The sequence below is a fragment of the Epargyreus clarus genome, unplaced genomic scaffold (genome assembly GCF_041222505.1).
Source record: "Epargyreus clarus isolate Ecla_fem2 unplaced genomic scaffold, WU_Ecla_fem_2.2 ptg000015l, whole genome shotgun sequence".
NCBI lineage: Eukaryota > Metazoa > Arthropoda > Insecta > Lepidoptera > Hesperiidae > Epargyreus > Epargyreus clarus.
This window is the reverse complement of record NW_027332223.1, coordinates 4,247,499-4,262,455: the sequence shown is the minus strand read 5'-3', so window position 1 is coordinate 4,262,455 and position 14,957 is coordinate 4,247,499. Positions and strand designations below refer to the sequence as shown.

The window sequence follows — 14,957 nt, the reverse complement described above, 5'->3', positions numbered from 1 at the left end:
ATATACGCGGTTGGTTGGTACAAGATACTATAATACATACTATAGTATAATACTTAATTCTAATTTCATTTCTTCAATTCATGTTAGGTATTAGGTACTTAATTCTAATTTCATTTATTCATTCATTATATCAATCTAATGCTTCAAACTGAGTTTCATCATTAAATTTAAATTAATTTCTACTATTTTTTTTACTTAAAATATATTTTATGTAGATGTACTTATATTGGCTAATCAAGATAGTCAGCGGCGGTTTTATTTGTTATGTTAAAATTTAACAAAATTATTATTTAATAATAGGTTGGGAATTTCGCACTTATTTACTGAATTTTCTATGACTGCAGTAGCTAACGAGCATGCAGTCACTGCTGCTCATGGATACCTGACACCAACTCCATACAGCAAAGGAACTAAAGATGATTTGCCACTTTTGAGGACTAAAGGAGGGTCGGCTGATACCAAAGATTAGTAAAGATTTACTCACTCCTAATAAGAAAATATAATCAGTTTTGACATTTGAAATTGTCACTGTCATCTATTTTCGTGTTAAAAAATATTAAAAAAATGTAGTTTTTAGATCATTTACGAATGAAACGATATTTCTCCGCACTTTTTCTTTCTTCGATTTCGTGTTTTTGCACCACTTACCTGCACATGTCGGCATTGTTTTAAATGGCTGCCACATTGTCAGCCGTTTAAGCCATTTAATGGCTTCCTTCAATTACAAGGCGGTGAGATGTCTTTACTTATCTATGGCTGATACGCAAGGCAGTCACCATCTACACCCTTCCACCAAAAGCAAAATAAACTTTACGCTATAAATCCTTATTTATAGAGTGAAGCCTTTGATAAGTAAAATAAAAAGAAACTTCACCGTCTAAGTTGAATGAAGCTACAAAATGATTGTATCATTTATTATTTCAATTCTTTACAAATAAAAAAAACATTTTTAGAGAAAATTTACGTATAAATAACTAATACTTCGTAATTTACGTAATAATTGAATCCTTATTCATTCAGACGTGGCAACACTTTATTTACGCATCAATTTCAATTCTTAAAACTGGTTATACTTTCTTATTAGGAGTGATCAATCTATATATTTTACTCATCTAAGAGTGAAGCAGATTGCTCTTGTAGATTTTATTGATGGCTTTGGAACGAAGGATTGATGTAGGTCGTGGAAGCTGATTCGTAGTGGGGGTTGATGCTGACGGAAGTCTGCAACCCTTGTTCTTTGACGAAACGCTTATACTCCATACGATCACGGTGCATGGTAAACAGTTTCCAAATTACTATAGTGAAGAGCCCAATAGCGATTAGAGCCCCAAGACAAGCGCCACCATATACTGTAAGCAATAATATTCATTAGCATAACATAATTAAATAATTGGCCAAGTTCAATCCGAACGCACACGAAGGAGTCCGTATCAACTAAATTTTCATTTTTTTTATTTTTAATATTCGTTATTATGGCAAGCATTGAAGTAAATGTAAAAAATTGAACTGTCTACCTATGACGGTTCAATAGAAAAAGCAAAAAACGTCGAAAAATAGCGGTTTCTTGTATGGCGACCACCATTTGATTGTTATTTTTTTATTTTCAATATTTGTTATTGTAGCGGACACCCTTATACCCAAGATAGAACCCTGTGACAGACGGACAGACAGCGGAGGCTTAGTAATAATTCCGTTTTAAGTGCAAGGGATGGTGACGCAGCCGGGCAGGCCAGCTTAAATAAATAAAATTACTTACATAAAATAATTAAGGCTGTTCGAATACTTACTAAAGTAACTATCAGCGCAGTCGCGTTTGGTTTGAATTATAAGATTTATTCCATAGCTCAACTCGTCGTATCTATAAGTGTAATTGGTGTAGCATCCAACATCTGCTCTAACGTTGGAACATACGTGCCAGTCAGTTAGATTCAGGTGAGCTAGACTGCTGACGGAGGTGACATTGACTCTATCCTTGCATAGCGAGTTACCATTTCCTCGTCCAAAAGCGAATGGTTTCAGCAAATTGCACTGCCGCTCGTGGCATTCTTTAGCCGTGCCTGAGCAAGCAAGAGGTCGGCAAACCTCATCATATGAACTCCTGGCGTCCCATTCGCACATTGATGAACATTTACAATGACCGCATTTGCATTCTCCGTAGTCGAAGCAGATCTGAGAAAAAAAAGTTTCAGGCTGCAAGTGGTGTCTGACTGACCGTCTAGTCCATAACTTTATTTTACGGCAATTTTGCTTAGATTAGACTCTTAGATTTGGATAGGTTCTACGAACGGCACACGAAATTAAATAAAAAATTACCAACCTTTACATCAACTTCGATTGGCAACTGATAAATTAATACGATTTCAAATGCTTCAATTTATCAGATTTATGTAAAAAACAAATAAGACAAATTGATTTTAATTGATAGTGAAGCATATTAAGAGGGAACAGGGTGAAAAATACTCACATTACTATTACTCTGACAGTTTTCTGTGTGTTCATAACAGTTGCACACTTTGGATCTACTGGCTTCACTGGACCACGACCATCCATCGTAGCATATGCAATTACCACACTCACAAGTACCGTGTCCTCCACACATGCCATTCTCGTCCGAAGGGCAACCCATATTGTCACACTCGCAGTAAGCACCTCTATACCTCCTGTGGAATAGAATCAAAGATCCATTTATAAATGTGTTTATAGAACTCTTCGGGACTCGATTCCAGAGATACCATTACCACACTTTTTTATATGATCGTAATAGCAAATTAGCTTGTAGTCCAAGTGATGTTAAGTAGTCACTGTCGCCTATGGACAGCTGTGTCTATCTCCATACAGAATAATGACTACCTGAAGTCGATCTTAGTTGCATGGCCATTCCTGTAGACTAATATAATCGCCTTCATCAATTCATCGTAACACTACAACTCTTTTACGCAAGAAATAGAAGGTATGGTGTTAGTTCATACCTCCTTCATTGAATAATACACGTTCTCCTTATAAATTAATGGTATTGTAATGCTTTGTCTTATTTAGTATTTAATGAACAACATACCCTTCACAGATGCAAGTACCACACAAGCACGAAGCACGGCCGTTACAGATGAGATTGCTGTTCGGTGCTTTGCAAGTTGTTTCGTCCTTGATGGTACTGTTTGTTGAATCACAAGAGCATAGATCACCGTACCTGTAACACCGAACAAAATTAAAAGAACTTGTCCATCACAACGTATAGTAACATTACTGCTTTGTGAGGTATTTCGTTCTTCAAGAAGCTGCGAATGAAACTCATTACACTTATGTGGTATTGTTTCATCGTTTTAACCAATTTCCCAAAAAAAAGAGGTTATCTATTCGTCGCGTATGTATTTTTTTCTGAGGTAGAAAATTATTTTATATGATTTGACTTTTTACACATTTCATATTTGGATACCGCCAATGATAATGGAAACCGCCTGTTTATTTAGGTATACTTGTAGTCTTAATTAGGTTACAATGGAGTATTTTATAAAATACTAGCTGACCCGGCAAACGTTGTGTTACCATATAAATATCACTTAGAGGTATGAGAAATAGATAGTAGCCGATTCTCAGCACTGAATATGCATATAAAATTTGGTGAAAATCGGTAAAGCCGTTTCGGAGAAGTACGGTAACGGTACCTATATATAAGATATTATAAAATAATTCTTACCTATTTGGGGGGCACTCACAAACTCCACATCTTCGTATTGCTCCCCCTTTACATGGGTTATCATTTTCTTTCGTGCAGCTACATTCACTTATTACCTCTAAATCTAATATCAGTCTTTCTTTTATTCCTTTAATTGCTATTTCAACAATGACGTTACCTTCTATATATTCTGGGACCGTTATTTTACCAACAATATCTTTTTGTTCCCCAAGTTTTACTGTACATAATTTTTTATCAATATTGACATAGCAGTCAGGAGCGAACGATAATTTAATTTTATTGCTGACGACGTTTCCTTGTAAATAAACTTTGAATTGTAAAGATTGAGTTATTTTCTGCGAAATAAAATATTTTTAACCAGATATTAAAAGTTATGCATATTTTTTAACGCAATATCAGCGATATTGAATAAAAATAAAAATTAAAACAGTATCTTAGAAAATTTTACCTCATATTCCTGTTTTAATATCTTTGGTATATCCGATTTCTTGCCTTTAAGTTCAACAATGCGTGCACCTAAGTCTCTTGCCAGAAAATTGTACACAGCTTGCACTCGTTCAATTAAAAAAACTATTGAGATTTCTGCGTCAGACGCTAATTTATTGATTATACTTGGTGATGGATAGTCCATTATTGCTTCGTTCTTATATAAATTGTCATCGAATGTGTAGCATTCGCCATCGTAAGGGTTAACTAAACCAGCCCATTTTCCGTCACCTACCACGTGGTACGGACCATTTGCTACGTATAGAATAATTTTTCTGGACTCCCCTCTCCAACCAATTTTATCCTTACAAACGATTGCTTGTGCCAGCGCATCTAACCCAGCTTCAGGCGCGTCGTAATTATATCCAAAAGGCGTGTCATTAAGCAAATTCCTAAATTTTGTGTGATCTTTAGATAATGTCTTTAGATGCTTAAAAGAATACGTCTTATCGCTATCCTTTTTCCTAAAAGTAAAATTATAAATATTATAATTACCACTTTCGTTACTACATTGTTATTAAAGTTTTAAATCATGAATATTGTATAAAGTAATTAATTTATGGTTATAGTTTAATATAAAGTTTCTTTTATTCTTTTTAGAGCATTTAAATATTTGAATATACTTAAATATATATTAATTTGTGAAAAGAGAGAGTATTTTTTTACTCTGTGACTTACATTGTAAATGGTGGTAAATTTTTGTCTACAAAAAAACCTAAACCTAATTGGACGTCTTGTGTTATTTCATTAATGGCTTCAACAATTTTTTCCGTCTCATTGTAGACTTTTTCCCGAACATCGCCCATGGTTTTCGACGCATCAAGTAGAAAATATAAGTCAACTGGATAATTGACGGCTGGTTTGACATAAAACTTAAAATCTAACGTGTCTCCTGCACGTATGGCCATTTTAATTCTTTGCGGTTTTATTTGTACAATTTGTTTATTTAAATCTGAATTAAAATCCACTTCAATTAGTGGGTGTTGTTTACTTTTAGGATTTTCAGGAGAAGAGCACCAGTTTTCGGGAGCTAGGTTCGGAGACACACATCTACTTCCGTTTATTTTCTCGTCCTGTAATGGAAATAGTGTCAATATCAGCAGGTTTTTAAGAATCGTCCGTATTTTTCAAAGTTTTATTTAAAAAAAGGTGAAAGTGAAATCCGGTTAAATCGTACTTGGTCAGCGCGGTGCATAGTATAAAGGTCTCTCGCTCTGAATATTGTTCAAATACGCTTTTACTAGTCGCCTCTTACGACAGGCAGGGGATACAGTAGCCCTATTCTGGTCCCGGAACTACAGGGACAACCTATTTCTGTTTATTACCTGTTTATTACCTAATAACAGTGTTAAGCGTTGTTGGGTTTTGGTGTGGTAAGGTAGACATACTTTTCAGATATATTTCTCTTAGTCGTCAGAGGTAGAGGTATCTCAGGTAGGAATCTAATTTTATATGGGATTGATTATAGATGTCTATGGGTAGCCACTTATCATCAGGTGGACTGCACGCTTGTCTGGAAGTCCTTCAATCTGTTTTTTGGTTTCAAGTTTATATGTATCTAACTAACAAAACGAAGAAACCGGAGTCCACAGCGGGGCATTCAAAATTAAAGGTAAAAAGGGCGTGGCAATGATTATCTAGGTTATTGTACTCACCGAGCACCAAGCACATCTCGTAGAATCCCTAATGCATTCATAGCATATTTTGTGATCATTACAAGGATCCAATGAATAAGTAATTTGAAACACTGTGCAAAGACACAAACAGATAATTAATTTCATGTTAATTTTACGGGCTAATGTTACTTATATCTCAAAATACATAGTTATGTCGAATGAATAATTTAAATTAAAGTGTTACAGGAAAATAACATATTACTCACCTCGTGTTAGGGTTAAGGCACATACGCCATAGGTACAGGTTCATAAATGAATCTTTCCCATAACAATATTATGTAGATTGTTTTTGTAAATTCCAAGTTCGTCGTGGTACTTACGAGACACTCGGTATAAAAGGCTTAAAGAATTTGCGAAACATGTTAAGTCTATAAGATAACTTAATAATGTAACCCCTAAGATTATTAGGAGAATAAAACGGAGCACGGCAGTGCTGAACAATGTCGTTTGTTACCACAGAGAAATAAGCTCATACCACTCCTTTCAAACAGAACGCAGCAGTGTTGAACAATGAACACTGCTGTTTTCTGTTTGAAAGGAGGCATTAGGCTGTAATGAAGTGGCTATGGTGCTTCCAGTGTCGACCCACAAAGGTGTCTACCACCTTCAAATATTGTGCTGTACTAGGTATTATATATATATCCTCACAATTTTATGTCAGACTTCTCCTTAATATAAAAGGAAATATAACAACATTTACAATTATATATATAGAACTGAATGTAGCTGACGCACTCAAATGTGGTTTATGATACCTATTTTTTAATATCAGTAATAATAATGGTATTTAATAACTTACTTCAACGTGCTAAGGTTCAAAATCCTTTTCATATATTTAAGGACGTGTTTATAGTTACTGGATTTAAAGTTTTTATCATTTGACAATATTCACATGTATACAATGGCATGATTTATAAATTTAATGAGTTATTCAAACGTCCAGCTGTCGAATGGTTATGAAAATGAATTTAATAATCTTAATGTTAATGTTAAAATTAATTGAAATAAATTGTGCGTCGTATTGTGAAAATTTAAAATCGTGTGGTGAATGTATAAGAAGTACACGTGATAACTGTGTTTGGTGTTCCCATGTAAGTAACTTTAAATGACAAGTTTCATCCATTTATGAGTAACTAGAGAATTATAGAAAAACATTCATAAAATACCAACTGCTCAAAGCACTCGTAGCACTCCCAAAATTTAGATCCGTAAAACTCGTAAACCCGTTTAATCCTTAAAAGCATTTGTGCATTTGCATTTGTAGGGCGTGGCAAGTAATGAGACATACATAGGTACATACCTACATTCGTTCGAAAAATCTTACCCTCCGCTATCGGATAAAAAGTAGCCCATTCCTTCCCGTAAATAGTAATAATAGTTTTCGAGATGATCCCTTATAGGCAGACAGAAAAGAATCTTCTTAGGATATTTTCATCGATTTCGTATGTTAATATTATACCTGTGGTAAGTACCTAGTATTGTAAATTAATGACATTTAACTGGACTTAGCTGAAATATAAAATAGTATTTACGTAATTTAGACGACAATACAATAACATCATATTTTTGAGTTGATATGATGACGGGTCCGGATGCTGATTATAGCAACGCCTCAACTAAACAAGATAATTATCCTCGTCCCGTTTTTACCCAAACGCGTATGAGTTATTGAAACAATGATTCAAGCAATTAATATTATTAATTGTCATACGATGTATACACCTGCACATGCTTGAAAAATTTCACCTCAAACGGATACCTGGAAATGGCTCAAATTTGACTAGGAAGGTTTGACCCGAACTAACATACATATTATACAAGCATATTATACATGTAAATTACATACAATACAAGTTTGTAAAATACATTTTGTTTTTATGTAGATTCTAATAGTAATATCCCATATATTATTGGTCACAGATGTCCGTGGGCAGGGTAAATAGCGTGACCACTTACCGTCAGGTGGACTGCAAGCTCATTTGCTACTCTACTGTAATGTAAAATTGATTACAACATATAGATAAAGACCAAAGTTATTCAAGGTGGTAATAAGATCTAATACGAGTTTTATTTTTAGGATGATCACGTTGGAAACAGGTGCAAATCAAAGGATTTAATTAACAGTGACTGGTGTAAAAGTGCGATATATGATCCTCAAGTTGAAAACACGGTCGTAGAGGATGCCAACTGGAATGCCGGTGAAGATGGCGCAAAGATAGTTCAGTTTAAGCCACAATTTGTTCGAATTAAAGCACGACCGGGTGTTCCTGTGGATATTAAGATGTCTTACAAGCCCGCGAAAGACACGCAGTTAGATGTCTACTATCTCATAGATGGCTCAACTGCAGCTAATGCATATATCAAACGAATACAAGAACAGTCTCAGAATATCTACGAAACACTTACTAATATAACGAATAAGGTAATTTTAGGGGTTGGAAGTTTTGTGGAAAAACCTGCGCTACCATATTCTGAGTAAGTGATGTTTCCTTATTTTCTTATCTACTGGATATTTTATTGTTTTATGTAGTTTTATCTTACCTACCATTCTGTCACATTTGTCGCTGAGTCATTACCATTATTTCGGGATTTGTAGTGCAATAAACATTTAAAGTACCCACCTGTGATAATTATACTTGAGACTCCCGTATATATGGTACTTTGTGGCTTGTGTGAATAAAATAATTTAAATAGTAAATAATGTGTCTTGCAATTAATGTGCTTGATAATATATTAGTGTTACTTTACATGCATACTCATACAGAATCTATTGTTACTATGTAGCATAACCAGTAATATATAATTGATACATATTTTTATAGCCCAAACCTGATGAATGCGTACTCCTTCAAGAATAATTTACCTTTAACCAACGATATAACGAAGTTTAAACTTGCTCTGAAGAGTCGAACGGAAGGTTCTAACTACGGTACCAGGAGAGCAGTCTTAGATGGTTTGATGCAAGCTATGGTGTGCAAAGATAAAATTGGCTGGAGAGAACATTCGCGTCGTATTATCGTCGTCTTCACTGATGGATTCTACCACAGCGCAGGAGACGGTAAAATTGCAGGAGTCCTACAGCGGCATGATATGAAATGTCATATAGACGATAATATGGACACGTTTCTAGATTATCCATCTATAAGCCAAATAAACAGAATAGCCAAGGACAATAGTTTCACTATAATTTTCGCTGTTCCCGATAAAGTAAAAGAGGACTATGAGGCATTAACGCGTAGTATAATTGGCGCAAAATATGTGTCCGTTGACGGAAAAGAAGATGTTGCAAAAATGGTAGCAAAGGAATACCTCGTAAGTTATTTTATTATTATTTAAGTTAGTTAATTTTATTACATTGATTAAAATATATATTCATTACTAATAATGCTTATGCTTATATTATTAGCCCTGTACAACTCTTATCCACCAGTCTTATATTGATACTCTTAATTTAGTGGCATTCATGAATTACATGAGATTGTTACGCCGTTTGTCCACCGCCATCGTCCCCGAGCCGATACCGATAATTAATGACGGCGCCGAAGTAGCGTACATACATTTAGTATAGCCGCTTGTCCACCGCACGTCATCCCGAGCACCCGAGCACCCTCATCCGGCCGCCGATATTTCGAGTAGATCGGCATGACCGCTAGATCGGCGCCGAGATTAGGACGGTCCGATGTGCTGGCAATATCAAACACGTTGGGATTTATCCATACCATGCCGTCACACGCGTGATAGCTGGAACAAATTAAACCGCCGATATCGGTCGCGGTGGACAAACTATCGCCGTCACGACGTATTAAAATCGGGCCGAAATAATCTCGTTTTTGGTATCCGCTCGGTGACTGTACGAGCGGATACCGACCTTAGGCACTAAATGTTGCAAACATGTTTCTTCTATATAAATACTATTATGGCCGTTCCTTAAATATTGTAATTTGTAACAATAATGGTGAAGGAAATCTAGCAATTTGCACTTGGCCAGCGCGGTGGACTATGGCCCATTCCTTCTCATTCTGAAACAAGACCCGTGCTCAGTAGAGTAAAAGTAATAGGTTGGTAACGACGAAGACAAATAAAAAAAATAAAGAGACCATGTATTTATCGATTTTAGGATATTATTGAAAACGTTGAAATTACGCAAAACCCATCCCCGTACATCGAAATAAAAATAAGACGAGATTGCGCAGATTGCAAGGCAACGTCCTTGAAACCAGTGGACTTTATTGCTACATTAAGAGTTTCTTCCTGTCCACCTTCGCACCCTAAAGAAACTGTAAAGATTGGCCCAATATCCCTAAATGAGGACTTAACAGTTGAAGTTGAATTTCAATGTGAATGTGATTGTGAGAAGGAGGAGAACCGACAACCTCGTTCAAATAAATGCAACTTGGCCGGAACCTACCAATGCGGTATCTGTCTATGTGACCCAAACAGGTATTATATAAAATATATTCTATAACTACTAGCAGTAATAACCTAGTGGTTAAGAAACTCGGCCTCTCGATCGAGGGGTCCGAAGTTCAAATCCCAGGCACGCACATTTTTCAAAGTTATGTTAGATATTAGAAATTAATTAACACTTGCTAAACGGTGAAGGAAAACATCGCGAGGGAACCTGCATATATGAGAGATTTATAAAAAAAAAGTCTCAAATGTTTGAGAAGTCTACCAATACGCACTTGGCCAGCGCGGTGGACTATGGCCTAATCCTTCTCATTATAAGAGGAGACCCGTGCCCACCAGTGGGATAGTAATGGGTTGATGATGATGATGATATTATATAATGCTTGTTATAATAGAAGACAATAAAACTAAGATAATAAAAAAAATATCATAGGTAGAAGGTACTTGTTACACTGATTTTTTTCAGATATGGCGATGACTGTAAATGTGAAGGCGATACTTTGAATATCGAGGACTTTAATAAATGTAAACAAAATAGTAACGAGACTTCGTATTGCAACGGACGTGGACTCTGCAGGTTAAGTTATTTTGAAATCCTTTTTGTGTCTCACTAAGCACGGGTCTCTCGCGAAAACATGGGCTAGGAGCGTACACCACTAGCTCTAATGATTGGTGCAGGTAAGAATAATTACCACCTGTGGCCACGTTGGACGTTTTCAAACCGTATCACTTTCGAGAAGACTAAACGATTGCTATTCAATGATAACAACCGGATCGACGGCGTGCCCTCCGAAGCACAGAAGCCTGCCTGACACTTAGTCTTGACTTGACTTGACTTAGACTTGCAGTCACTTATTCAATTCCCAACTGCGCCTTTCATTTACAATTTAGACCAGTATTAAGGAGCTATTTATGATTTATTTTTATTAGTAAACGAGTTTGCTGCTTGCAGTCCATTTGATGGAGTCCTATATTGTAAAAAAAACTTCCATCTTTTTCAGATGTGGAAAATGTGATCCGTGCAACGATGGCTTCTCTGGTCAGTTTTGCGAGTTCTATGACAAAACATGCAAAAGTCCTAGAGGCGTACTTTGTTCCGGGAACGGAGTTTGCACGATGGGTGAATGTGTTTGTAAGCCCAATTGGTCAGGAGATGACTGTGGACGCTCAACTGACGAACGAGCTTGTATCGCGCCATATTCCCATAAAGTAGGCAATATACCTAAGATTAATTATAATCATCATTTTTATCAATCCATTACAACTGAGTTTAGTTCTCTTAACGGAATAAAAGGCTAAGGCCTTAATCCACCATGCTACCCAAGCATGGATTGGTAGACTTCAAATATCATTCAGAACTTAAAAAAAGCTCCCAGACATGTAGTTTTATCTCTAGAGTTGGAATGTAGAACATTTACCGCCATACTTATTTTATGTCGCAACGTGACGATTTACCATAAGTTGGACCAAATGTTCCGTTGGCTACCACTGCTTTTCATATTATACATATTCTAACTTCACTTTAGATACAACAATTTAACTAATAATAATAATAAACGTTTATTGCCATAATAATACAGTTTACACAAATAATAAATGTACATTTACAGTAATATTAATATGACAAAAGGACAACAATTTGAACTAATGTAAAAAATCATTTTTAAATTAGTGTAATGTCCTTTAATAGGTATGCTCAGGAAACGGTGACTGTTTCAACGGCAAATGCGTTTGTAAACCTAAAAAAAATCCGGATGACACCTGTAGAGGACGATACTGTGACGATTGCCAGGAATTCGCAACGAAACGTTGTGAAGAATTACACGGATACGCCTATTGCCTTTTCTTGAACGAAACTCTATGTAACAATATGTTGGCCAATGAGACAGATACGCATGTGGTTTTTGTGAATAAGAGTGAAATTAATTCGCCAAACCGTGATTGGTACCTGGCTAATTGGTGTAGAATGAAGAAAGAAGATGGTAGCATCTTCGTTTTCAAGTACTATTATGTGACAGATGTGAAAACCGATAAGACCACACTCCAACTTGTCATTCAAAAGGAGTTAGAAAAATCGCCGCCGGTGAATGTTTTGGGTAAGTTATCTGAGGCCTACCATATCTGGTACCTACAGTTTATAAGTTTATAGGTATATTAATTAATTAAATTTATCAGGTGGCGATTTGTGCACTACCGTTTTAATTATACTACCTTTTTCAATTATAATTGCGATTGTCAAGTAGCTTCTAAATATGTCACTTCCCAAATTGTTTTGCCTCTGCTGTTCAACTCCAGAGCCACCATAACAAAATCAATTTCTATGTACTTAATAACGGCAGTGTAATAAAGGGAATCATAATTATCCGAGGCACACCAGCTTACTACCAATGCACAGGTAGTAATGCATTCATGGCAGACTTCTAAGATTCTAATCTTAAGTGGGGTGATTATATATTCCCATGGGCAGCGTGTTACGTAATGTTTAGGTTAACTTTTTTTATATAAAAGAATTTGCAAATGAGCATGCAGCCCACTTGATAGCCCAAGTCATGGATATCTGTAATCAAATCCAGACAGGAATACATTACATTACAATACAGGAATAAGTTGGAACGCCTCGAAAAAGTATGACTCTTTTACTACACCCTTCAAACGCGAACACGGCAACTCTACTGTTTCTAGGCAAAAATTGATGTGGCGGTAATGCCATCAGAGTCAAACCACAAAGGGTTCACCTTAGAAACTGGCTGTCTTCAAAAAATCTTTAATATAAAATAACTTCGATGACTAATTCTTATTAGTGATCGAAGTAAAATAACCATGTTTCTAAAGACACGTGAATCGTTTCAGTTGCGGTGGGCAGCTCCCTAGGCGGCATCCTGCTGTTAGGGATACTATCGCTCCTGCTTTGGAAGTATCTTACGAACCTGTATGACAAACGGGAGTACGCACAGTTTATGGACAAGGCCCGCAACGCCGGATACGACGTGATCGTCAACCCGTATTTCGAACCCGCTGTAGTCAGTTACGTTAACCCTGTTCATAATAAAGACAATTGACAATTTAAATCTTCAAAATTATAAATTTTAATTTCGCTTACAAAGTACACACGGAACTTTATAATGTTTTTTTTAATAAGATGTACAACGCAGTTGTCACTTTTTAAGCTATTTGTTCAAATTGCGATTAACTCAGCGATAATTCCCCGAAAAAACGACTATTCGTACCAATTAATCTTAGTTGCATATCGTCGGTACCTCGTATTTATCGTAACATTATGATTATTATGTACTTATTTTATAAATAAAAAAAATGTTCTAATGAGTATTTTCTTTTGAATTTAACACGTTAATACTATACGTTAGGTTACAGGTGAGAAAATAAGGGTAATACAAAGTTAACATTATATTATGTACAAGTGCGTTACACTATAGGTACTTACTAGGTAGGTACTTGGAATTATATTAAAAAAAATAAACAACGCCATCTATTGACAAACGACTGATACTGAAGCGTGCAAAATTTTCACACGACTACAAAGAAAAATACTTTACATTTTCACGTTTTATTTATGACTCCAATAATTTATTGCCTTACAACCAATAAATACGTATAAACAATATTATAAAAATATATAAAAGTCCGTCAAAAAGCTTATGTACACCCAACAAATAATATTATTTGAGCTAAGTATATAGGAAATATTTAATTAACATTGTAAACAATTTTTCCTTGTAAATTAATTTTACCAATCATTTTATTCGGTTTGTTATGTCCGAAAACTCTAGGGGTGTCAACACTAAAAAATATGTGGTTCGATTTTTATATAAACAATAAAAACCAAATAATGTCTCGTAATTTATGGGAAATTTATAATACGTACGTGTCAACATCAAATAGAATATGAGTTCCTACTCTTGATAACTACGTTGTAATGTTGGTAAGAATATTTGTTAAGCAAGTTTAACATATGTTTATGTTATTGTGGCAGGCATCCAAGTGCTTACACCCATTAAAGTTCGAGTGCTGGGATAAGATTTTACATGTCTTTTTTAAGTTTAATAAACTTTCGTTACTTCAAGGTCTGTATTGTTCTTGAAGTAAAAAACGCAATGATATTATGCATGTCTAGACATTTCACTAGGAAAAAGGTATGCCGAAAAATGAAAATCTTTTATATTTTAAAATTGGATGTGTGCGCTCCTACACTTTACATGCGTTTGTGTTGTTGAGCGTTTAACACGTCTAATAAACTCACACTGTAATAGTTGTGATAGCATTATTTCTTTTTTATTTTTCCGGACACGCTCTAGACATATATAATTTCTTTGGTACTATAGGACAAGTTGGGTCATTTTTTTCTCAACGTGGGTCGGTCGTGCGACCTTTTCAGTCGAATAGGCGGATCATCATAGAACTTTTTGTCTCGCCGATCTTCGGAATCTAACTTCGCTAAGACAGCCTGAAAGAAAGGAATTAATCGTGATGTGGTGTCGAATGTTGCCACATTAAAAATAAAATGGCCCATTTACTTCGCATTTCACTCATACTGTCTTACTCTAACACCGATTTTTCCCTAACGACCGATTTTACCTATACAAAAATACACTCTATTTTTGTTTCTCGTTCGTTTACCGGCTAGGGAAATAGATTAAAAGCAAATTAATGATGTAGTTTGCAGTTAGTTTCAT

At 35.5% G+C, this 14,957-nt stretch overlaps 2 protein-coding genes across 2 annotated transcripts in view; one reads left to right on the top strand and one right to left on the bottom strand.

Moving 5' to 3' along the window:
- Positions 1-900: 900 nt before the first annotated feature.
- LOC140747683 (uncharacterized) overlaps positions 901-14,957 on the bottom strand; it is a 28,429-nt gene continuing 14,372 nt past the window's right edge. Inside the window, exons 21-27 of the mRNA XM_073080217.1 lie at positions 4,859-5,253; positions 4,143-4,644; positions 3,695-4,029; positions 3,056-3,187; positions 2,465-2,660; positions 1,788-2,169; positions 901-1,349 (exon numbers count right to left, since the gene is read on the bottom strand). Coding sequence (XP_072936318.1) covers positions 1,144-1,349; positions 1,788-2,169; positions 2,465-2,660; positions 3,056-3,187; positions 3,695-4,029; positions 4,143-4,644; positions 4,859-5,253 — 2,148 coding nt within the window. The 3' untranslated portion in view covers positions 901-1,143. The remainder of the gene's footprint in view (positions 1,350-1,787; positions 2,170-2,464; positions 2,661-3,055; positions 3,188-3,694; positions 4,030-4,142; positions 4,645-4,858; positions 5,254-14,957) is intronic.
- LOC140747684 (integrin beta-PS) lies at positions 6,623-13,591 on the top strand. The gene is made up of 8 exons (XM_073080219.1): positions 6,623-6,947; positions 7,934-8,331; positions 8,679-9,168; positions 9,974-10,296; positions 10,733-10,843; positions 11,268-11,475; positions 11,957-12,362; positions 13,117-13,591. The coding sequence occupies exons 1-8, from the start codon at positions 6,807-6,809 to the stop codon at positions 13,323-13,325; spliced, it is 2,286 nt and encodes a 761-aa protein (XP_072936320.1). The 5' UTR covers positions 6,623-6,806; the 3' UTR covers positions 13,326-13,591.

Coding starts and splice junctions, on each gene's coding strand:
- LOC140747684 (XM_073080219.1), top strand. CDS start 6,807: ATGGTTATGAAAATGAATTTAATAATCTTAATGTTAATGTTAAAATTA. Junction 6,948..7,933: donor ACTGTGTTTGGTGTTCCCAT/GTAAGTAACTTT, acceptor TTTTATTTTTAG/GATGATCACGTTGGAAACAG. Junction 8,332..8,678: donor CCTGCGCTACCATATTCTGA/GTAAGTGATGTT, acceptor ATATTTTTATAG/CCCAAACCTGATGAATGCGT.